General features: G+C 51.1%; 1 protein-coding gene across 7 annotated transcripts in view; it reads right to left on the reverse strand.

The window, feature by feature from the left end:
- DFFB (DNA fragmentation factor subunit beta) overlaps positions 1–26,510 on the reverse strand; it is a 39,303-nt gene that overhangs the window by 9,403 nt on the left and 3,390 nt on the right. For 2 of the 7 annotated variants that reach the window (XM_008970831.6, XM_063602213.1), the window contains 5 exons: positions 21,049–21,287; positions 18,960–19,039; positions 16,997–17,167; positions 14,200–14,300; positions 412–2,366 (listed from right to left, as the gene is read on the reverse strand). In XM_008970831.6, coding sequence (XP_008969079.4) covers positions 2,132–2,366; positions 14,200–14,300; positions 16,997–17,167; positions 18,960–19,039; positions 21,049–21,287 — 826 coding nt within the window. In that variant the 3' untranslated portion in view covers positions 412–2,131. Of the gene's footprint in view, positions 1–411; positions 2,367–13,634; positions 13,759–14,199; positions 14,301–16,452; positions 16,606–16,996; positions 17,168–18,959; positions 19,040–21,048; positions 21,288–26,510 lie in introns of those variants that run through there. The other 5 variants (XR_010111405.1, XR_010111404.1, XM_003805386.6 and 2 more) reach the window with 5 other exon arrangements.

The following is a 26,510-nucleotide window of genomic DNA, read 5'->3' on the forward strand; positions in this document are numbered from 1 at the left end:
GCGATGGAGCTGGAAGGGCCTCACAGCTGTCCGGGCCAGGCTCCTTGCTGCACAGGTGGGATCTGCTGGCTCCAGAGAGTTCTTCAGACCCTGCAAGAGGGATCTGAGAAGAGGGACCAGGCCCCCCGGTTCCCAGGCCCTGACTCTCCCACTGTCTGTCCTTCCCTGATCAGAGCAGATAAACATCACCGTACCATAGATGGGACTTCTAGAAATTCCCCACACAGGACTGGGTTAATTCTAAGGTATTGCTTTAGCTCTGTGAAGAAAATGTAGTCCATTTGTAAAATTGAAGCCAATTTGTAAAATGACTCAATTTGTAAATGAAGTCAATTTGTAAAATATCACAGACTCCTTATTTTTATCCTTATTTTCAGCATCCTCAATGAGTGCAAACTTTCTTGACATGTCTATTTTTGAAAAATCTTTATTGCTTTTCCTGATTGTACAACAAATGTAAAAATTCAAATATTACAAAATGACTTAATTTAAAAAGTACATTTTAACATGTTATAAAATAAATGCCCATTTCAAAAAATTCAAGTATCATAAAATACATGACGTAGAAAATGAGCCCTCTGTAATCCAGCCCAACCCCCGTATCCCCCAGGATTACTGCTGTTCAGATCCGCGTGTTTCCTTCCAGACCGTCTCTGTGCACCCGCCACCCACACGGCTGACATGAGCTCCATATGATCTGAGATGATAGTAACACTGACCAACGGAGCAGGGTTCAGCTGCCGATGCCCTGAACAGCTTCCAGTTTCTACACAGAAACACTTTCCTCCTAAAAGCCTGAAACTGCGACACAGTTTTGCACTATGTAAATGTATCAGGTTGAATCATGAAATAAATGATCGCTCACCATTTTTGGCCTAGAAAACAGCAGTTTCATGTGGTTCAACATGATAGCTGTGGCTCTACTCACAGACATTGGGGGGTTTCCTATTTCTTGCCATTATAAACAATTCAGCAGGTCAGGCGCAGTGGCTCATGCCTGTAATCCCAGCACTTTGGGAGGCCGAGGTGGGCAGATCACCTGAGGTCAGGAGTTCGAGAACAGCCTGGCCAACATGGTGAAACCCCGTTTCTACTAAACATACAAAAATTAGCTGGCCGTGGTGTTAGGTGCCTGTAATCCCAGCTACTTGGGAGGCTGAGGCAGGAGAATCACTTGAACCTGAGAGGCGGAGGTTGCAGTGAGCCAAGATTGCATCACTGCACTCCAGCCTGAGTGACAGAGTGAGACCCTGTCTCAAACAAACAAACAAACAAACAAAAATCAGCAGTGAATATCCTTGTATGTTCTTTACGGAGTATAAACATCGTACCCCCAAAGCATGACACCTCTTTTGGGCATTTAGAAGAGTCAAGAGGATGGAGCTGCCCATTTGCCATGGAAAGGGAGACCCAGCAGAGAGCTGATGCATAAACAACTTGTCCCTCAAGCAAGGTGGCCAACTTCAGCCATGACACCATTCGAGTATGGTGACCACATTACATGAGCAAACCTAACGCTGGTGAAACCAGAGAACAGAAGAATTCCTCAGCCCAGAGACAATTCTTATCCCTACTGACCCGTATGACCAGGAACTCACAGACATCCAATGAGTACCCCAGAGCTGTCCTCTGGAAGTTGGGCTGTCAGAAGGTATAAGAAATGATTCAGGCTGGGCGCAGTGGCTCACACCTGTCATCCCAGCACTTTGGGAGGCTGAGGTGGGCGGATCACCTGAGGTCAGGAGTTCGAGACCAGCCTGACCAACATGGTGAAACCCCCGTCTCTACTAAAAATACAAACATTAGCCGGGCGTGGTGGCACATGCCTGTAATCCCAGCTACTCGGGAGGCTGAGCCGAGATCGCGCCACTACACTCCAGCCTGGGCAACAAAAGTGAAACTCCATCTACAAAACAAAACAAAACAAAACAAAACAAAACAAAACAAAACAAAAAAAACCAACAATTCATAAATGTAATGAAATCAGATTTGGAGGAAACATATTTTAAGGTTTTTTCCAGGAGCTACTGGAGTGACCAAAAAAACGAAAAACAAAACAACAAAAAAGGCACCTGTTAAAATGATGCCCACGTCAGGCCTCAAACAAAGACCAGAACGTGGTGTGTACGTGTCACTGGCGTTTCCGCACAGGCCGCTTCCGCTTCAACCTTGTCTGGGGTTTGTAGATTCTGCTTGGGTCACAGTTGAGCTTGTGGGTGGTTTTCTTATGGCAGACAATGTGCACTAGTTTTAGGTTCTCTGAGGTAAAAAGCAGGCCATAAAAATACTCCCAGTCCACTTCTCTTCCATCTTGTTCCTTAATTGCTTCCACCAGTGTAGGAATGATGGTGCGTTTCTTTTCTATTCTGCAAAGTAAGGTTAGAGACATCATTTTCTGTGGTCACAGTGCCACAGGCAACAGGTCACAGCAGCGTATTGCAGTCACAGCTCTTCACAAATTCCCCTAAGTGCCATCACGGACACACGGCCGCACCTACTGGCCAGGTTTGTTGAGCAGAGCCTGATGCAAGCAGCCTTGCTCCTCTTACTTTTTAAAACTTGACTTGTGGCCGGGCACGGCGGCTCACGCCTGTCATCCCAACACTTTGGGAGGCCGAGGCGGGCGGATCACTTGAGGTTGGGAGTTCAAGACCAGCTTGGCCAACATAGTGAAACCCCGTCTCTACTAAAAATACAAAAAATTGGCTGGGCTTGGTGGTGGGTACCTGTTATCCCAGCTACTTGGGAGGCTGAGGCAGGAGAATCACTTGAACCCTGGAGGTGGAGGTTGCAGTGAGCCAAGATCACGCCACCGCACTCCAGCCTAGGCAACAAAAGCAAAACACCATCTCAAAAAAAAAAAAAAAAAAAAAAAAAAAGACTTGTGTCACTGTTCAGAATACTGAAAAGTACGCAGAAAATAAAGGGGGTCAACCACCTTTCCATCACTTAAAGTCACCCACCATCAACAACTGGCTTAAATGCCTCCACATTTCATCTACGTATAGATTTACCCCCAAAAAATTACATGATAGGACATGAAAGTTTTACAAACAGAGCCTTACAAAGGAAGCTGAAGTCACTTTTGATGCCACTTGTTATCTTATGTCCCTCCTTCCCCTCAGAGGTAATCACTATTAAGGGTTTGCTATTGATCTTTCCAATCCTAATCTTATACCGTTATATGCATATATGCGTATCTGTTTAAGAAACAAATGAGGCCAGGCGCAGCGGCTCACACCTGTAATCCCAGCACTTTGGGAGGCTGAGGCGGGCGGATCACCTGAGGTCAGGAGTTCAAGACCAGCCTGGCCAAGATGGCAAAACCTCATCTCTACTAAAAATACAAAAATTAGCTGGGCATGGTGATGCATGCCTGTAATCCCAGCTGCCCAGGAGGCTGAAGCAGGAGAACTGCTTGAACCCTGGAGGCAGAGGTTGCAGAGAGAAAGATTGTGCCACCGCACTCCAGCCTGGGCAACAGAGTGAGATTCTGTCTGAAAAAAAAAAGAAAACAAAAAACTACATGAGGCTAGGCGTGGTGGCTCACGTCTGTAATTCTAACACTTTGAGAGGATGAGGTGGGTGATCACTTGAGGCCAGGAGTTTGAGACCAGCCTGGCCAACATGGTGAAACCCCACCTCTACAAAAATGACAAAAAAATTAGCCAGGCATAGTGGCGCACGCCTGTAATCCCAGCTACTACTCAGGAGGCTGAGGCACGAAAATCACTTGAACCCAGGAGGTGGAGGTTGCAGTGAGCCAAGATCGTGCCACTGCATTCTAGCCTGGTTGGAGTGAAACTGTCCCAAACACACACGCACACACATACACACACACACACAACATGATATTGTTGTTTCACTTATAAACCATTTGGAAGACTGTGCAGTAACAAGTGGGGTGTAGAGACCCCATGGCCAGGAGGGCTTATGGTGGGTGGTGAGTGAGCTAAACTGGTGCAGACCCCTCTCCCTACAACCCACAAAATGCTGAGCAAAAGTTGCCTTTTTTTTTTTTTTTGAAACAGTCTTGCTCTGTCACCCAGGCTGGAGTGCAGTGGCACGATCTCAGCTCACGGCAATGTCCGCCTCCTGGGTTCAAGTCATTCTCCTGCCTCAGCCTCCTGAGTAGCTGGGATTACAGGCGTGCGCCACCACACCCAGCTAATTTTTGTATTTGTATTTTGTATTTTTAGTAGATGGGGTTTCACCGTGTTGGCCAGGCTGGCCTTGAACTCCTGACCTTGGCCTCCCACAGTGCTGAGATTATAGGCATGAGCCACCACACCCAGCCAAAAGTCACCTTGTTAAAATACGTAGTTGAGATCAAAAGAAAGGGGCTCCCCAGCTGCCAGAAACCAAAGAGAAATTAGTGCACACAGGCAAGCTATGGTCCAGGGGCTCACCAGGGTTCCAGTCCCTGATATAGGCCCAGGGGACCCTAGAAAGACAGGGAGGTGGGACCGAGACCCCTGCCATAGCCATTAAGGGGGATAGAAAAGCTTGAGCAGAGCCCGGGGCTTGGGCAAGAGGAAGGGAACCCCACTGAGCCCGTTATCTAATGCTGCAGAAGCAGCCACCACAAAATGCAGTGGCTTCCGGGGGTTGGCCTGGGGGGCCTTCTGCTGGTGTTGCCTGGTGTACACCGGGGCTGTGTCTGATGGAGGGTGGCCTAGGGCTGGGCCCTTCTCCCCTGTCCTCCCCCATCCTGAAGGAGCCAGGACAGGCTCCCTCACATGGCCATGGCAGTGTTCAGAGGGTACAAGTCCCCCACGCAAGCAGGCCTCTGTTAGCTCAGTGTTGCCTTCGCTGGTGTCACGTGGACAAGCCTGAATTCAGCGTGGGGAGAGAAGGCAGGGGAGCACACAGGGTGTGGACATCGGGAGTGTGTTCCTGTCCCCACCTTCACAGTCATCTGCAGAACGCAGGGTGTACGGCCCAAAGTACACGACCAACAAGGCAGGGAACCACAAGCAAGAAATGGCAGGAAGTTGCTTCCAAGTCACAGGGATACCCTGGCCATCCGCAGGAATCAAATCCGAACCCATGAAGAGCCATGCTGAAAGGGCACCGTGACACACCGGAGCACAGAGGCGGCCTACAGGAAACACTTCCCACTAAAGCGAGCTCCAGGCCCAAGTGAGCTCCAGGCCCAAACACACAGCAGCAGAAGGCTCCACCAGAGCCACACTGAAGGCGCCGTGACACACTGGAGCACAGAGGAGGCCTATGGGAAGCACTTCCCACTGAAGCGAGCTCCAGGCCCAAGCGAGCTCCGGGCCCAAACACACAGCAGCAGAAGGCTCCACCAGCAGGAGAGGCAGACCCAGCAGCGGCAGAGGGCTGCCCACGTGACAGGCCCTTCAGGAGCCCAGCACAGTCCACAAGGACCCTCACTCCTGACACCAACTACAGCAGGGAGGGGTCCCTGAGACCACCTCAGACTCCATAACTCTCTGAAAGGACTCGCAGATCCCCCAGTGAGCCGTTGGACTCAAGGTTATCGTTTCTTATAGCTGCAGATGAAAATCAGCCAAGGTTAAGAGGCACAGAGGGGCCGGTCCAGGAAGGTTCCAATCCCAGAGCTTCCAGCTGTCCCCTCCCTGTGGGGTCATGGCCAGCCCTACCTTCCCCAAGCACTAACTTCCACAGCCCTCTGTGACGACACTGCCAACCGGGAAGCTCACCAGGCCTGGGTGCCAGCCTTTACTGGGGCTCACACAGACATGGCTGATGGCCCACGGGGCCAACCTCCACCTCAAACCCTCTAGAGGTCAAGCTGACCCAAAGACCCCATCCTAAATCACCCCATTAAACTATCCAGTGACCCAAGGCCCCCAGGTGAACAAAGACACTCCTACCAGGCAGGACATTTGAAGGCATTGGAGTTTACCTCCCAGGGCTCAAGAACAAATGCCAGACCTCTCTGTGGGCAAGGTTGAATGCTTTAGCATGTGACCGTAAAACAAATATGCTTAAAATGGATGATTAATGATTAAAGTGATGAAAAAGAAATGGAAATAATGAAAACAGACTGGCATAAAAAAGGCTCATTTTATAAAGAACCCAAAAGCACTTCTTTTGGGCTCTTCAGGAACCCAAAAAAGGAAGCATGTACTCAGCGGACAGAATGAACATATGAACAGCTGAAGAGAGAATTCCTGAACAATACAGGAGTGTCTTAGTGTGCTCCAGCTGCCAGAGGAAAATACCACAGACTGAGTATTTACTCTCTCACAGTCCTGGAGGCTGGAAGAACAGGTGGCCGCACGCCGGGTGCTAGTAAGGGCTCTCCTCCTGGCTGGTAGACGGCCGCCTTCTCACTGTGTCCCCACGTGGCAGAGACAGAGGGAGAGTGAGCTCCTTTCCCATTTTCTAAGGACACCAGTCCTAGTGGATTAGGGCCCCACCCTCATGACCTTCATTATCTCCCAAAGACCTTATCGCCTGATGCAGTCACACTGGGGATCAGGGTTTCAACATACGAATCTTGGGGGACATGATGGCGTCCACAGCAGAAAGTCCCAGTGAGACAGCAGCCCAGACGCAGGCACAGCATGAGGAGAGCAGAATGAGAAGGTCCAACACACAGCTAACAGGCGCTCCCAGAAAACTGCACAGGCAGGATCAAAGAGAAGCCACACCTCATCAACGCAGAAGCATTTTCCAAAACCAAAGAAAAGTGTGTCCTCAGAACAAGGAATACAAGTCCCAGGCAGAATCCAAAGGAAAGAGCTCTACCTAGATACTTATCATTTTCCAAGAGGAGGAGAAAAATCTAAAACTACCATTAAAAAGGCAGAAAATTAGGCTGCCAACAGATTTCTCACAGATTCCAGAAGACAATGGAGTTATTCTTCAAAGTACTGAAGGTAGGTATCTGTCATCCTAGAATTCAGTACTAACTAAATAATTACTCAAGAGTGGAAGTTGAACGGACCTTTTCAAATGCTGAGTAGAGTTTACCCCTCACAGCCACTCGTGGAAGAAACACTAAGGGCTACACATCAGTAATCAGAAATTGAACCCAGAGGTGAGATGCAAGAAGCACTGGCAAACACAGACGCGGGTGAATCTGTTGATAAATAAATGGAAGTGTTGGCCATAAAACCACACCAGCATTTTGTGCAGGATTAAAATAAGGTGAGACACGAACACTAAAGAATACCGCAGAGGGTCACAGCGAGGCCGGCCCGGGAGAGGGGACAGCAGCAGTGCCGTCTTCCAGTATCACTAACATTAGGGACACCATGAACGCCAAACCACAAAAGGGTGGGGTGATGGGCAAGGGAGAGAAGGCAACTCAAGTAAGTCAACAGAAGGCACAGAAGAGACCAGAAGAAAGTGAAGATGCGGCATGGTGGATACAAACCCAGAGTAAAGCAGCTAAAATCCAATCTGTATTCACTCAACAAAACGGTCAACAGAGGTTCACTGAGTGGGCTCAGCGTGGTGTCTCACGCCTGTAACCCCAGCGCTTTGGGAGGCTGAGGTGGGCAGATCACTTGAGGTCAGGAGCTCGAGACCAGCCTGGCCAACACAGTGAAACCCTGTCTCTATTAAAAATACAAAAATTAGCCAGGCATGGTGGCAGGTGCCTGTGATCCCAGCTACTCTGGAGGCTGAGGCACAAGAATCACTTGAGCCGGGCGCGGTGGCTCACGCCTGTAATCCCAGCACTTTGGGAGGCCGAGGCGGGCGGATCATGAGGTCAGGAGATCGAGACCATCCTGGCTAACACGGTGAAACCCCGTCTCTACTAAAAATACAAAAAATTAGCCGGGCGTGGTAGCGGGCGCCTGTAGTCCCAGCTACTCGGGAGGCTGAGGCAGGAGAATGGCGTGAACCCGGGAGGCGGAGCTTGCAGTGAGCCGAGATCGCGCCACTGCACTCCAGCCTGGGCGACAGAGCGAGACTCCGTCTCAAAAAAAAAAAAAAGAATCACTTGAACCCAGGAGGTGGAGGTTGCAGTCAGAGGAGATTGCGCCACTGGACTCTAGCCCGGGCGACACAGCAAGACTCCGTCTCAAAAAAAAAGATGTTCACTGAGTAGCCATCATGGCCAAACTCTGTCCCACGTCCCACACACTGGGGACACAGCTGACAGCGAGGGACCCCACAGAGTCACGTTCTAGGAGACAGCAGCTGTCACAACACCTGCAGCAGGAGGTTCAAGCTGTGGCTGGCTGAATGACAGAATCTCAGGTTAGATGAAGACGAAAGGCTGTTACCCTTGGCTAACAAGAGATAAGCCCAAACCTAATGGCACATAAAGGCCAAAGGAAAGGGGTGGAAACGCCACAGGACCGAGAGAAAGCTGGCACAGAATAGAAATCCAGCACAGAATAGAAATCCGGCACAGAATAGAAAGCCGGCACAGTGGAACTGAGGTGCTGAGTGTTATGAACATCTACAAACGCTGACCAGTTACAAGGAAACAGACCACAACGAAAGGCAGGCAGGAACACAAGACACCGAACATAAACACGAAAACATGTTCAGAAACTAAAAAAGACTTCCGTAAAATCCATGGATCAAAAACAAAATCATAACGTAAATCATGCAGTCTCAAAACAACTCCAGCCAGGCGCGGGGGCTCACACCTGTGATCCCAGCACTTTGGGAGGCTGAGGCGGGTGGATTACTTGAGGTCAGAAGTTCGAGACCAGCTCGGCCAACATGGTGAAACCCCGTCTCTACCAAAAATACAAAAATTAGCCAGGCGGGGTGGCACGCACCTGTAATCCCAGCTACTTGGGAGGCTGAGGCATGAAAAACCGCTTGGACCTGGGAGGCAGAGGTTGCAGTGAGTCGAGATCATGCCACTGCACTCCAGCCTGAGTACAGAGTGAGACTCTGCCTCAGAAAAAAAAAAAAAAAAAAAAAACTGAACTCCCAAGACACACCTCATGCAGCCTAGGAGAAACTACCTTAAGTATAGATTAGATACAAAAGAGACACGAACAAATGAATAAGCAAGAAGAAACCCACAAAGGTAGAAGGTAGGAATAAATTTTACAAAAAAGCAAACGTTAATAAAGTGAAGTAAAGGGCCAAAGACGGCCAAAGACAGCTGTGATGAGACAGAAAGGAAAGTTCCCCAGCGGCAGGGCTCACACAAGCCATGAGGACCCCGCTATGGTGTTAAAAGAAACGTCCCCAGGGCTCCAGGAAAGGGGAGCTTTCCAGGCCCCACCCGCCACAGCCCTCCCACGGCAGGCAGGATTCTTCTGGGCTGAGGAGTCAGGTCCACCCAGAGCCCACACGGACGCTCCTCGTGCCACCTTCCGCCCAGGGGCCCCTGAACCGCATGGGCTCTGGGCCAGGCCATCTTCCTCGGACAGGCTGAGCCCCAGGGCCCGCGCCCTTCAGCCTGAGAGGGAAGGTGTTCCAAGCCTGGATGCTCTCTGTGCAGGCCCCTGGTGTGAGGTGGCACTAAGGGTGGGAAGAGAAGGCGCAGGCAGCAGGTGGCAGGCCATGTTTAGGCTCCACTGCTGTGCACATCCCGGAACTGGGGAAGGCCTGCAAATTCTTCTCGAACCTTCCCAGCCATGATGCTACGTAAGTCCAGGTAGGGGGACAGCATGCATTTTATTTCATTGTTCATTAGCTTTTAATTCTTAAATAATTAAACATGTGGCACGTGGTGTCAACCCCCACAAACGTCAGGACAGGCCTGTGGCAAACAGACCACTGTCTCTGCAACTTTCTGAAGACCAGTGCTAAAAACTACATTGTTAATTAAAACCCAACACACTGATCTGTGTGTGAGTATACATATTTAGGAAGCGTGAGAGAAAATATAACCGCAGCAAACACTTGGTGAAACATTCCTCTGACTCACGCTGTCCCTTCTGCTATTTTCATCTGTACTCTGTTCTAGGATGGCCTATTTCATTCTGTAAATGCTGGTTGTGTCCCCTAGATTGATGTCCCCACCTGCAATGGTCTTGAAAAGGACAAGAGCATTTGGACGGCCGGGAGAAAACATTTTTGGGTACTTGTTACATGTGGCAAGGGGTTCAGCAAACAGCAGAGAAAAGAGTAGGAGAATCTCTTTCGGATAGACAGGGTAGGGCAGGATTTCTTAACACACAAAGGGAACATCTGAGCACATTAACATTGAAAACTTGTTGTGGGCCAGGCACAGTGGCTCATGCCTATAATCTCGGCACTTTGGAAAGCCGAGGTGGGCAGATCACCTGAGGTCAGAGTTTGAGACCAGCCTGGCCAACATGGCAAAACCCCATCTCTACTAAAAAAACGCAAAAATTAGCCGGGTGTGGTGGTGCACACCTGTAGTCCCAGCTACTCGGGAAGCTGAGGCAGGAGAATCGCTTGAATCTAGGAGGTGGAGGTGGCAGTGAGCCGAAATCACACAACTGCACTCCAGCCTGGGCAACAGAGTGAGACTCCATCTCAAAAAATAAATAAATAAAACTTGTGATAAAAGATATCATAGGATTAACGTATCCAGAATGTGTAAAGCATGCCCACAAATAAGACCATAGCCCAAGACAGAACGAGCAAAGGAAAGAAACACAGAAGACACAAGCGGCCACAGACGTGGAAAGAGAAGCTCAACCTTCCTAGTCATCAGGAAAATGAAAATTAGAGAAAGAGAATCTGTGTCTCACCTATCGGGTTGGGAAAATGCAAAAAAGTACAATGACACCAAGTGTCAGCAAGAACCCGGGAAAGCATGAACTCACACGGATGGCGAGCGTGTAGGCTGGGACACTCGAGAGCAGCCTGGCCAGGCTCAGAGAGGGAACAGAGGTGTCATTAGGACCCAGCACACTCACTAGAGGGACGCAAGCTCAGACACTGGGGCATCTTGTCCATGCTGGGACGCACACCCCAATCCCCAGGCACCTGGGTTATGTCTGGATGGGGCCTGAGAATCTGAATTCCCAGCTCCCAGATGTTGCTAATGCTTGAAAGTAACCACACTTTAAATAGCACAGAACCAGACCATATGGGTTCATTCCATAGAGTGTTCATCCCAGGGATTTTTATAATGATGAGAAATTAGAAATAACCTAAATGCCTCCCAGTATGGAAAGATGTTAAAATCAGAGCCTATTCAAAAAGTGAAGTGTTCTGCACCTGCTGAAACGAATATGCCGAATCTAAGCACAGCATGCAACGAACAGGTACACTGCACACGACAGCGTGGGCCGCCACGTATGTACACGTTCAACCCACACGCGTGTGGTAAAGGTGCAGCTACACGGCTCTGCAGACGACAACGTGGGCCGCCACGTATGTACACGTTAAACCCGCATGCGTGTGGTAAAGGTGCAGCTACACGGCTCTGCAGACCACAGCGTGGGAGGCCACGTATGTACACGTTAAACTCACACGCGTGTGGTAAAGGTGCAGCTACACGGCTCTGCAGACCACAGCGTGGGCCGCCACGTATGTGCATGTTAAACCCACACGCACGTGGTAAAGGTGCAGCTACACAGCTCTGCAGACCACAGCATGGGAGGCCACGTATGTACACGTTAAACTCACACGCGTGTGGTAAAGGTGCAGCTACACGGCTCTGCAGACCACAGCGTGGGAGGCCACATATGTGCATGTTAAACCCACATGCGTGTGGTAAAGGTGCAGCTACACGGCTCTGCAGACCACAGCATGGGAGGCCACATATGTGCATGTTAAACCCACACACGTGTGGTAAACGTGCAGCTACACGGCTCTGCAGACCACAGCGTGGGAGGCCACATATGTGCATGTTAAACCCACACACGTGTGGTAAAGGTGCAGCTACACGGCTCTGCAGACCACAGCGTGGGAGGCCACATATGTGCATGTTAAACCCACACGCATGTGGTAAAGGTGCAGCTACACGGCTCTGCAGACCACAGCATGGGAGGCCACATATGTGCATGTTAAATTCACACACGTGTGGTAAACATGCAGCTATACGGCTCTGCAGACCACAGCGTGGGAGGCCACATATGTGCATGTTAAACCCACACGCGTGTGGTAAAGGTGCAGCTACACGGCTCTGCAGACCACAGCGTGGGAGGCCACATATGTGCATGTTAAACCCACACGCGTGTGGTAAAGGTGCAGCTACACGGCTCTGCAGACCACAGCATGGGAGGCCACATATGTGCATGTTAAACTCACACACGTGTGGTAAACGTGCAGCTACACGGCTCTGCAGACCACAGCATGGGAGGCCACATATGTGCATGTTAAACCCACATGTGTGTGGTAAAGGTGCAGCTACGCGGCTCTGCAGACCACAGCATGGGAGGCCACATATGTGCATGTTAAACCCACACGCGTGTGGTAAAGGTGCAGCTACACGGCTCTGCAGACCACAGCGTGGGAGGCCACATATGTGCATGTTAAACTCACACACGTGTGGTAAAGGTGCAGCTACATGGCTCTGCAGACCACAGCATGGGAGGCCACGTATGTGCATGTTAAACTCACACACGTGTGGTAAAGGTGCAGCTACACAGCTCTGCAGACCACAGCATGGGAGGCCACGTATGTACACGTTAAACTCACACACGTGTGGTAAAGGTGCAGCTACACGACTCTGCAGGCCACAGCATGGGAGGCCACATATGTACATGTTAAACTCACATGCGTGTGGTAAAGGTGCGGCTACACGGCTCTGCAGATGACAGCGTGGGCCACCATGTATGTACATGTTAAACTCACACGCTTGTGGTAAAGGTGCAGTGAGAGGGCTCTGAAGGGCACACACACCTTTCACAAGTTTTTTCCCTCAGGGCAAGGTGTAGAGGCTGAGTATGGACAGGGTAAAAGCTCAACTATGACCATAGTGTTTTACATACTTTAAAAAAATCTCACTCCGAAAGCAATACAGGTTGAATGTCCCCATCTGAAATGCTGGGGACCAGAAGTGTTTTGGATTTGGGATTTTTTTAGGATTTTGGAATATTTACATTATACTGACTAGCTGAGCATCCTTAAAAAAATCCCACATCTGGCCGGATGCAGTGGCTCACGCCTGTAACCCCAGAACTTTGGGAGACTGAGGCGGGCGGATCACCTGAGGTCAGGAGTTCAAGACCAGCCTGACCAACATGGAGAAATCCCGTCTCTACTAAAAATACAAAATTAGCTGGACGTGGTGCCACGTGCCTGTAATCCCAGCTACTGGGGAAGCTAAAGCAGGAGAATCACTTGAACCCGGGAGGCGGAGGTTGCGGTGAGCCGAGATCACATCATTGCACTCCAGCCTGGACAACAAGAGCAAAACTCCATCTCGGAAAAAAAAAAAAAAAAAAAAAAAAAATCCCAAATCCTAAATGCCCGGATGAGCATCTCCTCTGAGCGTCATGTTGGTCGCAAAACGTTTTGAATTTTGGAGCACTTCGGATTTCAGGTTTTCAGATTAGGGATGCTCATCCTGTACAGCCATTTTAAGGGCATTTGAAGGCTTCTGTCTTCAAAAAGCAAGGGCAAGGCTACAATTATATTCAAGGAATGCATCTCAGTTTAAAAGAATGAAGTTTTCCATCCTGCCCATTTGTTAGAGCCATAGAGCTCGTACGGCTGTGAAACACTCCTGCCTGCTGAGACTTCTGCTCATGCTGGTTCCACAAAATAAGCCAGCCAGGCATGGTGGCGAGCACCTGTAGTCCCAGCGACTCAGGAGGCTGAGGCAGGAGGATCGCTTGAGGCCAGGAGTTCAGGGCTTCAGTGAGCCATGATCCTGCCACCGCACTTTAGCCTGGGCCACAGAGCAAGACTCCATCTCTAAAAGAAAAAGAAAAAGGGAAAAACACCCTTACCTATCATAACACCAGAAGCTCCCGCTGTCTGAGCTCACCCTGGTTCAAACTCACAGAGGTTCAGAACCTCTGACAGCCAAGGGCTGGGACCTGTGTTCTGGGGAAGGACGCTGCCCACCAGCTCCATCCACAGGGAGGACTGGAGGGGACAGGAGGGCTGGCTCCGGGTCAGGCACACATACTGACAGTGGAGGGAATGGTGTGTGCCCGCTCAGCAGCCCCCCATGCTGCCATCAGGTACCCCTTCCCTGGGCTGTAACACGGGCGCAGCCCTTGAAACCCAAGGAGGCAACACCGTGGCAGGGACAGGGCCGTGGCAGGGACAGGGCCGCGGCAGGGACAGGGCCGCGGCAGGGACAGGGCCCCGCAGGCACTCGTGGGTCTGAACCTCGCTCTGTGAGCTTACATGTGATCCAGGTTCCAGGTGCTGAAGAGGATCCTGCTCTCCCTGTTACTGTAGGGGTTGATGGAGTGTCTTGATAAGCAGCTGTCCATGTCAAAGGGACCCTGGGGGCCAAAAGACAATGAGGGAAGGCCAGAAAGTGAGTCTCTTTTTTTTTTTTTTGAGACAGCGCCTCGCTCTGTCGCGAGGCTGGAGTGCAGTGGCCCGATCTCGGCTTACTACAACCTCCGCCTTCTGTGTTGAAGCGATTCTCCTGCCTCAGCCTCCCGAGTAGCTGGGACTACAGGTGCCCGCCATCAGGCCCGGCTAATTTTTGTATTTTCAGTAGAGACAGGGTTTCACCTTGTTGGCCAGGATGGTCTCGATCTCTTGACCTCGTGATCCGCCCGCCTTGGCCTCCCAAAGTGCTGGGATTACAGGCGTTGAGCCACTGCGCCCGGCCAGAAGTGAGTCTCATACAGTCTCAGTCACCAAGTGACATGCTTTGGACGTGCAGCTCCACCCAGAGCTCGTGTTGAAATGTCAGCACTAGTGTGGGAGGTGGGGCCTGGTGGGAGGTGATGGATCCTGGGGGTGGATTTCTCATGAAGGGTTTAGCACCATCCCCTGGGTGCTGCCCACGCCAGTGTGAGTCCTCCTGAGATCTGGCTTAAAAGTAGCACCCACCCCTCAATCTCCCTCTCGTTCCTGCTCCCCCCACGTGAGATGTGCCTGCTCCTGCCTCCCCTTCCACCACAAGTGTGAGTTTCCTGAGGCCTCCCCGGCAGCTGAGCAGATGCCAGCACCATGCTTCCTGTACAGCCTGCTGAACCGGAAGCCAATTACACCTCTTTTCTTTATAAATTACCCACTCTCTATTTCTTTATAGCAATGCGAGAATGGCCTAATACACCAAGTCAGGCGATCTTACTGAGAGGCACACCCCGTGGGGGTTGGTCCCTGATCCAGGGTGTGCTGCTTTAGGGAGATTCAGAGTTCTGCCTTGGCCGGGCACGGTGACTCATGCCTGGAATCCCAGCACTTTGGGAGGCCAATGTGGGTGGATCACCTGAGGTCAGGAGTTCCAGACCAGCCTGGCCAATATGGTGAAACCCCATCTCTACCAAAAATACAAAAATTAGCCGGGCATGGTGGCGGGCGCCTGTAATCCCAGCTACTTGGGAGGCTGAGGCAGGAGAATCACTTGAACCTCGGAGGCAGAGGTTGCAGTGAGCCGAGATCGCACCACTGCATTCCAGCTTGGTGACAGAGCAAGACTCGTCTCAAAAAAAAAAAAAAAAAAAAAAAAAAGCTCCGCCTTTGGAATCAGATCCTTCTTTTTCCCTCATTACCCCTAACAATATGTTCTGAGTTCCCACAGAGGACAAGGTAGTTATTGTCACTGTTACCCCTGTGATCACACACCAGCACCCCCACCTCAAGGGAAGTGAGGCAGGAAGGTACTGACTTGCCAGGGCAGGGCCAGCACGTGAGAAGCAAGGACCCATGTCCCAGAGGCTCCCTTTCCAGCCATTGCCCGTGGCTTCCTGATGTTTCCCTGTGATCCCAATGCAGAGGCAGGGCTGCCTCACTGAAGGTGCCATGGCCACAGCTTCCGTCTTCTCTGTGGTCCGCAGCCCAGCACTCAACACACTCATTCGTGAACAGACATCTGCAGAGCACGTGCCTGGAGCCCCAGTGCCTACTTGCACTCTGTGCCCCCATCACCCTGGGGACTCACAGCCTCCCCAGCAGAGCCCACTGCTTCCCACTGCCATGCCCGGAGCACCTGGTCCCTCCCAGCTCACTCTTGCGCCCCCACCTATCAGTCAACCTGCTCTAAGGCCCCACCCCCTCCTTGGGGCCGCTTCTGACTGGCCCTGGCTCCCAGGATGCTGGCTGTGGCTCCTGCAGCCCCACGGCCTCCTCTGTCTCGCTCATTTATGTGTCTTTCACCTTCCATTGTGCAGGACTCACCCTGCCATCAGGAATGAAGGATTTTTCATCTTTGTGTCCCAACCCCTCCCACAGTGCCAGGCACAAAGTAAGTACTCAGTGAGTGGTGAGCGAGCGCACCGCAAAGTCTAAATGTTAAGCTAACTTGGAAGAAGCGTTTTTATGGCCAGAGCCCGTCACCCCAGAAGGATCTGCCTGGCAGGAGCAGCAAGGAGTCCTGTCCCATGGGAAGAAGCACCGCAGGCCATGCCCACCACCTGGCCCCTGCTGCTGGACCCACTGAGTGGCACTCGGAAGATCACGGGCATCAGTGGACCTTACCGGGAATGCAACTGCAGTGTGCAAACGCCAAGAGGTGCCTCAAGTTGCTCCCCACACCATGGGAGGGGGAGGGGTGTGCCCAGGACTCGCCAGAGACACAGACGCATCACCACTAAAGGCCAGACCACGCCTAGCACGGTGCAGCAGGGACACCTGGGAAGGCAGCGGGGGAGTGCGGACCTGATCTCAGCTTCCAGCCTCCAGAACTTTGAGCACTAACCAGCTGCCATTCCAGCCTCCCCAGCAGGGGTCATCTGTTATGGCAGCCGGGGCTGACTGAGACACCGCCCAGCCCTACCGAGACAAGCCCTGGGGCGGGGCCCTGCAGCCCTCTGCAAGCTCCCCAGGGATTCCTGTGTGCACTGCAGCTTGAGAGGCACTGGCTGAGACACTGCCGCCCTCCCTGGGAATGTGAGGGCTGTACCTCTTCACAAGGCTTTGCCCAGGCAGGGCAAGGGCTGAAGGTCCCCACCCGCCTCGCCCCAGGCGGGCTGTGTTCCACAGGCCAGCCGGGTGGCCCCAGGATAAAGGGCACACAGCTCACCTGGCAGGAGAACCAGCCTTCCGGTGTGCAGAGGCGGCTGCCGCCCTTGGCTCCTCTGTCGAAGTAGCTGCCATTGTACTGCACGGACCGGAGCTTCTGGCACATGGAGCCGAGGACCCGCAGGAATTCCTCCTGAGCCTCCGCACCCACCGTGGAGGGGTAGGAGCTCACCTGGAGGAACCAAGGAACGTCGCTGAGCCTGGTGCACAGCGCCCCAAAACCCGCACTGGCTCTCGATCCATCTCACTCCATGGCCCTCTGAGACCCTGCCCAAGCCCAGTCCTGTGGTCAGAGGGTCTGAGTTCACGTGGCCTCTCGGCCACTGCTGGGCTGTCCCACCCTGGGAGACTCTGACCTGTGAAATGGAGGGAACCACACCAGCCCCCAGGCTGGGTGAGACTTAGATGAGATAACAGGCTGGGTGTGGTGGCTCACGTCTGTAATCCCAGCACTCTGGGAGGCCGAGGTGGGCGGATCACTTGAGGTCAGGAGTTTGAGACCAGCCTGACCAACATGGTGAAACCCCATTTCTACTAGAAATACAAAAAATTAGCTGGGCATGGTGGCGCATGCCTGTAATCCCAGCTACTTGGGAGGCTGAGGCAGGAGGATTACTTGAACCTGGAAGGCAGAGGTTGCAGTGAGCTGAGATTGTACCACTGTACTCCAGCCTGAGCAACAGAGTGAGACTCCGTCTCAAAAAAGAAGATGAGCTAATAAAGTCAGGCAGGCACGGCCATCCCACCCTGGTCAGGCAGGCAGTGGTGCGTGGAAGGGCCTAGTCATTGCACTTGCAGGGAAGAGTATCAGGATCAGTTAGCTCCACTACAGGGAGCAGGCTGGGAAATGCAAGGGAACATGGCAAGTCACCAGGACCTAGAAGAGATGCAGAAAAACGGGGTGCAGTGCAGCATTAGCAATTGTGCCACAGACAGGAGTGGGCCGAGGGCGTGGGGGCCGACCACGCAGGGCAGCACTAGGACAGGACACCCATTGCAGGGGCCTCCACAGCACCCTCCATGTGCTAATGATGCGGTGTGGCATGGTGTGGAATGACGTGGTGTGGCCTGGTGTGGTGTGGCCTGGTGTAGTGTGGCCTGGTGTGGTGTGGAGTGGTGTGGTGTGGCCTGGTGTGGTGTGGTGTGGCCTGGTGTGGTATGGTGTGGTGTGGTGTGGTGTGGTGTGGCCTAGTGTGGTGTGGCCTGGTGTGGTATGGCCTGATGTGGTGTGGCCTGGTGTGGTGTGGTGTGGTGTGGTGTGGCCTGGTGTGGTGTGGCCTGGTGTGGTGTGGTATGGTGTGGTGTGGCCTGGTGTGGTGTGGTATGGTGTGGTGTGGCCTGGTGTGGTATGGTATGGTGTGGTGTGGTATGGTGTGGTGTGGCCTGGTGTGGCGTGGCCTGGTGTGGTGTGGTGTGGTATGGTGTAGCATGGCATGTCATGCTATGTGATGAGGAAATCCACATTCAGATGGGGTGGATGGAAATGAGGGCAGAGCTGACTCCACCTTTGGGAGGGAGGAGGGAGAGGTGGAGAGGTTTGCAGACCAAGGATGGGCTCATGAGAAGGGCCTCAGATCCCTGTAGCACCTGCTGACCTTGGTCACAGTTGGGCAAATGACAGCTCAGGCTCTGTGTCTGCCCTGACACTTGCCACTGCTGCCCAGGAAGAAGCCTCGGGGGGAGAGGAGGAGAGGAGGGGAGGCAGGCAGGAGCCACCACCTCCCCGCTCCCCAACCCGTGACCTCAAGTGCAGCTGAAAAGGCCCGATGGGTGTTCACCCCCGTGAAGGGAGGAGGCACAGGGTCCGTGCGCTAGCTTCCCTCACCAGAGCAGCCCCACCAGATCCACGCAAGCACGGAGTGTGGTCCTACCAACTGCCCATGGTGAGGACCACAGGCTTCCAGAGCCCACAGAGCCTGGCTTCAAAAACCCGCCCAGCATACCCGGTCTTCACTCAGGCTCACCTCCCTCAGGTAACTCCGGATCCGGCTCTCACAGCTGTATCTCAGATAGCCAGACTTACTCTGAAATCGGGACTCCAAGCCTGCAAGGAAAACGAGAAGACCCCCGAGTCCACAGGGCAGGCCAGGGGCCTCTGGGTCTGTGTCCTGCCCAGCTCAGGTGCCAAGCAGGGCAGAATATGAGGGTCATACTGCTTCATCTTTTTGACAGGGTCTTGCTCTGTCCTCCAGGCTGGAGTACAGTGGCACGAACACAGCTTACTACAGCCTTAACCTCCTGGGCTCAGGGAATCCTCCTGCCTCAGACTCCCAAGTGGCTAAGACTACAGGTACGCACCACCACACCTGGCTAACTTTTTAAATGTTTTTAGAGATGAGGTCTCACTTTGTTACCTAGGCTGATCTTGAACTCCAGGGCTCAAGCTGTCTTCCAGCCTCGGCCTCCCAAAGTGCTAGGATTATAGGTGTGAGCAACCACACCTGGCCAGATTGCATCATCTTGAGAAGTATTCTAATGGTGACACAGACAGCGTCCCTGTTTGGTTTCTGTTTTTAGAAGCATCTCAAATACCACCAAGGAGCTTCTGCCTGGCCCTCAAGCCCTCCTTTCCCAAAAAGGCTACAATCTCTCAGCATCGCCTCTGATGGGCTTACAAGGCCAGGCCAAAAGGTGGAAGCAACCCAAGTGTCAGTGAATAGACAGTGTGGTATCTACACACAGCGGAGTGAACAGACGGAGCGTGGCATGTACACGCAGCGGAGTGAACAGACGGAGCGTGGCATGTACATGCAGTGAAGTGAGTGGACAGAGTGGGGTATGTACACGCAGTGGAGTGAATAGATGGCATGGTATGTACACGCAGTGGACTGTCATTTGGCCTTAAAAAGAAGGAAATTGGCTGAAGGTGGTGACTCACGCCTGTGATCCCAGCACTTTGGGAGGCCGAGGCGGGTGGATCACGAGGTCAGGAGGTTGAGACCATCCTGGCTAACACAGTGAAACTCCGTCTCTACTGAAAATACAAAAAAATTAGCCAGGTGTGGTGGCAGGCACCTGTAATCCCAGCTACTCGGGAGGCTGAGGCTGGAGAATGGCATGAACCCGGGAGGTGGAGCTTGCAGTGAGCCAAGATCGCGCCACTGCACTCCAGCCTGGGCAACAGAGCAAGACTCTGTCTCAAAAAAAGAAGGAACTTTTGATATACGCTACGATATAGATGAACCTTGAGGACACTGTGCTGAGTGCAATAAGCCAGTTACACAAGGACAAATACTATGTGACTGCATTCATATGAGGTCCCTAGAGTCATCAAATCAGAGAGACAGAAACCGGAATGGTGGTTGCCAGGGGCTGGCGGAGGGGGAAGGGGGAGTGATGTAACGGGGACACAGGTTCAGCTTTGCAAGGTGGAAGGAGTTCCGGAGATGACGGTGGGGATGGCCGCATACAATGTGACTGTACCTAATGCCAATGACCTGTGCACTAAAAAAATGATTGAGAAGGTAAATTTTATGTCATATGTACTTTAGCACAATTTTTAAAATAATTATAATAGGCCAGGTGCGGTGGCTCCCGCCTGTAATCCTAGCACTTTGGGAGGCTGAGGTCCGAAGTTTGAGACCAGCCTGGCCAACATGGCGAAACCTCATCTCTACTAAAAATACAAAAATTGGCAGGGCGTGGTTGCACTTGCCTGTAATCCCAGCTACTCAGGAGGCTGAGGCAGGAGAATCGCTTTAACCTGGGAGGCAGAGGGTGCAGGGAGGCAGAGGTTGCGGTGAGCCAAGATCACGCCACTGCACTCCAGCCTGGGGGACAGAGCAAGACTCCATCTCAAAAAATATCTATAAAAATATAAAAAGTCCCATCCGAGGGCTGCCCTGGACTCTGGCCCCACCTGAGTCCTTGCTGGGTGCCTTTCCCACGAGGCTGGGAAATGCTGGGAAATGAGCACATTTTCTTCCAAGTCCCCCACCTCAACCCACGAGGGTACAGGCCAGCCCTTCACTGGGGGCTTTTTGGAACCCAACTTCTCCTGGCACCTCAGGCTCCGAAGAAGCCTCTCCCCTGCCGGCTGCAGCCCCCACGCACCTTCAAACCACGGCGGGTCCTCAGCCCGGGTCTCGGCCGCGATGTTCTGGCTGACGTTGTGCAGGAGGTCAGCCAGCAGCCTCTGCCTCTGCGGGGCCTGCTCATCACACAGCAGCTGCTGGGCGGCCTGGATGAGCCCCACCTGCGGCTCGTGAAACGCACTGAGGAAGCGCCCGATGTCGCTCACATCTGCCACCAATGGGACAAACAAAAGGTGCCGGTCCAGCAGAAGACACATCCTGCCCCGGTCACAAGAAGAGCCTCTGACCACATCTTCCCCCATTCCCCAGGGCCTGGCAATCACCAGGACTCAGACTCGAGGTGTCCCGGGTCTTTGTCCTTGCCCTGACACCAACAGCTGGGGACCACGCACAAGGGCGGCATGAGGACAGAGGAGGAAGGGGCGGGGTGTGCTTTAGAGGACAGATGAAAGCGCACCAAGAGACGGCTGCTTTCCCATTTGGCCTCCTCCCCTCCAAACCATGCGCCCCCCACTTTGGCCCTTCCTGGAGACCTTGCTTTCAGATCCTTCCTATCACTTTTCCTACTCTCTCCTGGAGCCTTTTCACAACTCCCTGAAGCAGCGAGCTCTCCGGGCAGGCTCTTAATAGGAAGTTAAAGCAAAGTCTACCCAGGACCTTAACAAAATGTTAGCAAAGAGAACTCAGTAACATGCACAAAGAAATATCACCACGGCCAAGTGGGAACGCAAGGCTGGTTCACACCTGCAAATCGATCAGTGCAATCCACCATATGAGAAAAGCCTCACGATCACATCAGTGGGTCAGAAGAAGACAGGAGGACATGCTGGGGAGTGAGGACTTGGTGGAAGTCCTTAGACCTAACATCAAAAGCACTGCGTAAAAGAGAAAATCAACACACTGAGCTTCCTCAAAACTAAAAACTCTTACTCCACAAAAAAAATGCTCTTAAGAGAATGAAAAGCCACAGGGTAAATATTTGCAAACCACATGTCTGACAAAGAACTCATGTCCAGGTATTTTGGTTGGGGGGGGGGTGACTTTCAAAACTCAACAGTAAAAAAATAGATAAATAATCCAATTAGAAAATGGACAAGAGACACGAAGAAACACTTCACCAAGGAGAATCTACAGATGGCAAATAAGCACATAAGAAGATATTTAGGGCTGGGCACGGTGGCTCACGCCTGTAATCAGCACTTTCAGAGACCGAGGTGGGAGAATCACTTAAGGGCAGGAGTTTGAGACCAACCTGGCAACCAAGACCCCATCTCTAAAAAAAAAAGCAAGACCCCCATCTCTAAAAAAAATCATAATAATTAGCGGCACATGGGGGTGCACACCTGTAGTCCCAGTTACTTGGGAGGCTGAGGTAGGGGGATCGCTTGAGCCCAGGAGTTCAGGGTTGCAGTGAGCCATGATTGCCACTGCACTCCAACCTGGGCAACAGAGTGAGACCCTGTCTCTGTTTTTATAAAAGATATTCAGATAGTCAGCATTGTTAGCCATTAGGGAAATGCATATTAAGGGCACAATGAGAAATCACCACACTGCAATCAGAATGGCTAAAATTAAAAACAGCAACAGCGCCGAAAGCTGGCGAGGCTGCACAGAAACTGCGCAGTGGAAAAGTAAGACGGCCACTCTAGCACACAACTTGGCAGTTTCTTTTATTTTAAGTAGCTTTATTGAAATATAATTCACACTCCTAACAATTCACCCATTTAAAGTGTACAATTCAGAGGCCGGGCGCGGTGGCTCACGCCTGTAATCCCAGCACTTTCAGAGGCCGAGGCAGGCAGATCACAAGGTCAGGAGATCGCGACCATCCTGGCCAACATGGTGAAACCCTGTCTCTACTAAAAATACAAAAATTAGCCGGGCGCGGTGGTGCATGCCTGTAACTCCAGCTACTCGGGAGGCTGAGGCAAGAGAATCGCTTGAACCCAGGAGGCAGAGGTTGCAGTGAGCCGAGATCGCGCCACTGTACTCCAGCCGGGGGAGAGAGCAAGACTCCATCTCAAAAAAAATAAATAAAATAAATAAAGTGTACAATACAATGGGTTTTGTTATATTCCCAGAGTTGTGCAGCCACATCCACAGTCAACTTCAGAACATTTTCACCACCTCAAAAAGAAACCTCATACTCTTTAGCTACCAACCTCCCTCCCCTCTACCCTACCCCCAACCCTAAACAACCACTAATCTATTTTCCATCTCTCTAACATCCCCGTTCTGGATGTTTCCTATGAATGGAACCCTACTGTATGTGCAGGCTTCTTGACTTGGCATGGTTTCAAGGCTCGGCCATGCTGTGTTTCATTCCTCTTCATGGTGAGTAATTCCATTGTATGGATGTGCCACACTCTATTGATCCAAGTGTTCATCACTGGAGACTTAGGTGGTTTCTACCTTTTGGCTATTATGAATAAAGCTACTGTAAACGCTCACGGACGAGTTTTGGTGTGGACGTGTTTTCATTTCTCTTGGGTACATACCTAGGAGTGGAGCTGCTGGGTCACGTGGCGATTCTGTGTAATTGTTGAGAAACTGCCAGACTATTTTCCACAGCAGCTGCACCGTTTTCCCTTCCCATCAATGGGACCTGAGGGTTCCAGCCGCTCCGCATCCTCGCCCACACTGGTTGTTATCCTAGTGGGTGTGAAGTAGCATCTCACTGTGGTTTTGATTTGCAGTTCCCTGACGACTGATGATCTCAAGCACCTTTTCATGTGCTGACGACCACTTGAATATCTTCCTTGGAGACATTTCTTTCTTTTCAGAACCTTTGCCCATGTTTAATTGGGTTATCTTTTTACTATTAAGTTATAAGGATTCTTTATATATTCTGATGCAAGTTCCGTATTAGATACATGATTGGCAACTATTTTCTCCTATTCTGTGGACTGTCGTTCACTGCAGCCTCCGCCTCCTGGGTTCAAGCAATTCTCCTGCCTCAGCCTCTGCCTCCCGGGTTCAAGCAATTCTCCTGCCTCAGCCTCCTGAGTAGCTGGAATTACAGGCGCCTGCCACCACGCCCGGCTAATTTTTGTATTTTTAGTAGAGACGGGGTTTCACCATGTTGGCCAGGCTTGTCTCAACTCCTGACCTCAAGTGATCTGCCCGTCTCGGCCTCCCAAAGTGCTGGGATTACAGGCGTGAGCCACCATGCCCGGCCCAGAGTTCTTAATGTTGATGAAGCCCAATTTATCTGTTTTTTCTTCTGCTGCTCATGTTTTTGGTGTCAAATCTAAGAATCTTTTGCCAAATCCAAGGCGATGAGGACTTATCCCTATGTTTTCTTCTAAGGGCTTTATATTTTTAACTTTTACATTTAGGTCTTTCATTTATTGTACTTTTTGTATAAGGAAGGTACCAGCTAAGAGTCCAACTTCATTCTTTTGTATGTGAATATGCAGTTGTCCCAGCACTATTTGTTGAAGATACTACTCTTCCCCCTCCATTGAATGGTCCTGGCATCCTGACCACAGATACGTAGATTTCTGGGTGCTCTATTCTATTCCATTGATCTATATATCTGTCCTTGTACCAGTGTCAGTCTTGATTACTGTGGCTTTGTACGAAGTTTTGAAATCAGAATATGTGGGTCCTCCTACTATCTTCTTTTTCACAGTCGTTTTGGCTATTCTGGGTCTCTTGCAATTCCATATGAACTGTGGATTAGAATCAGCATGTCAATTTCTACAACGAAACCAGCTGGAATTTTCATAGGGATTGTGTTGAATTTGTAGGTCAGTTTGGGGAGTCCCACCATCTTAACAATGTTAAGCTTTCCAATCCATGAACATGGGATGTTAATCCATTTATTCAAAACTTTAATTTCTTTCAACAACATTTTGCAGTTTTCAGAATACAAGTATTATAATTTTTTGTTACACTTATCCTAAGTATTTTATTCTTTTTGATGCCAGTGTAAATAGGATGATTTTCTGCTTCATTTTCAGATTGTTCATTGGAAGTGTATTTCTATATTTGCATATGATCTTATATCCTTCAACCTTGCTAAACTTGATGATTAGTTCTAATCACTTTTTAGTGGATTCCTTAGAGTTTTCTACATACAAGTTCGTATGATCTGCAAATGGAAATAGCTTCACTTCTTCCTTTCCAATCTGGATGCTTTTTATTTTTCTTGCCTAAATGTCCTGGCTAGACCCTGCAATGCCATGTTAAACAGAAGCAGCAAGAGTGGACATCCTTGTCTTCAGAAACTAAACACACACCACACAATGCAGCACTGTACTCCTGGGCATTCTCCCCAGAAGAATGAAAACCTACATCCCGCAAAAACCTGTCAAGATGGCCAGGTGCGGTGGCTCACGCCTGTAATCCCAACACTTTGGGAGGCCAAGGCGGGTAGATTGCTTGAGCCTAGGAGTTATAGGCCACCCTGGGCAACATGATGAAGCCCTGTTTCTACAGAAAATACGAAAATTAGCCAGGCATGGTGGTGCACCCCTGTAGTCCCAGCTACTCAGGGGCGGAGGTAGGAGGATCGCTTGAGCCCAGGAAGTGAAAGCTAGAGTGAGCTATGATTGCACCACTGCACTCCAGCCTGGGCGACAGGGTGAGACCCTGTGTCAAAAGAAAACAAGAAAGAAAAAAGAAAAACTTGTACATAATTGGCCAGAGCAGCTTCATTTGTAATAGTCAAAAACTGGAAACAAACAAAATATCTTTCCACAGGCGAATGGCAGAACAAACTGTGGTAAAACCAAACCATGGAATATGCTACTCAGCAACGAAAAGGAACGGACTATGGACACACACAACTTACATGCATCTCGGGAGAAGGAACGGACTATGGACACACACAACTTACATGCATCTCGGGAGAAGGAACGGACTATGGACACACACAACTTACATGCATCTCGGGAGAAGGAACGGACTATGGACACACACAACTTACATGCATCTCGGGAGAAGGAACGGACTATGGACACACACAACTTACATGCATCTCGGGAGAAGGAACGGACTATGGACACACACAACTTACATGCATCTCGGGAGAAGGAACGGACTATGGACACACACAACTTACATGCATCTCGGGAGCCTTATGTGGAGTGAAAAAGGCTCATCGCAAAAGGCCACATACTTTATGATTCCACTTACCTAATATTCTTTTTTTTTTTTTTTTTTTTTGAGACGGAGTCTCAGCCTGTCACCCAGGCTAGAGTGCAATGGCACAATCTCAGCTCACTGCAACCTCCACCTCCTGGGCTCAAGCGATTCTCCTGCCTCAGCCTCCCGAGTAGCGAGATTACAAGCGCCCGCCACCATGCCCAGCTAATTTTTGTATTTTTAGTAGAGACGGGGTTTCACCATGTTGCCCAGGCTGGTCTTGAACTCCTGATCTCAGGTGATCCACCCACCTTGGCCTCCCAAAGTGCTGGGATTACAGGTGTAAGCCACCGCACCTGGCCCCTAATATTCTTTAAATGACAAAATTAT

The sequence above is a fragment of the Pan paniscus genome, chromosome 1 (genome assembly GCF_029289425.2).
Source record: "Pan paniscus chromosome 1, NHGRI_mPanPan1-v2.0_pri, whole genome shotgun sequence".
NCBI classification, from domain to species: Eukaryota; Metazoa; Chordata; class Mammalia; order Primates; family Hominidae; genus Pan; species Pan paniscus.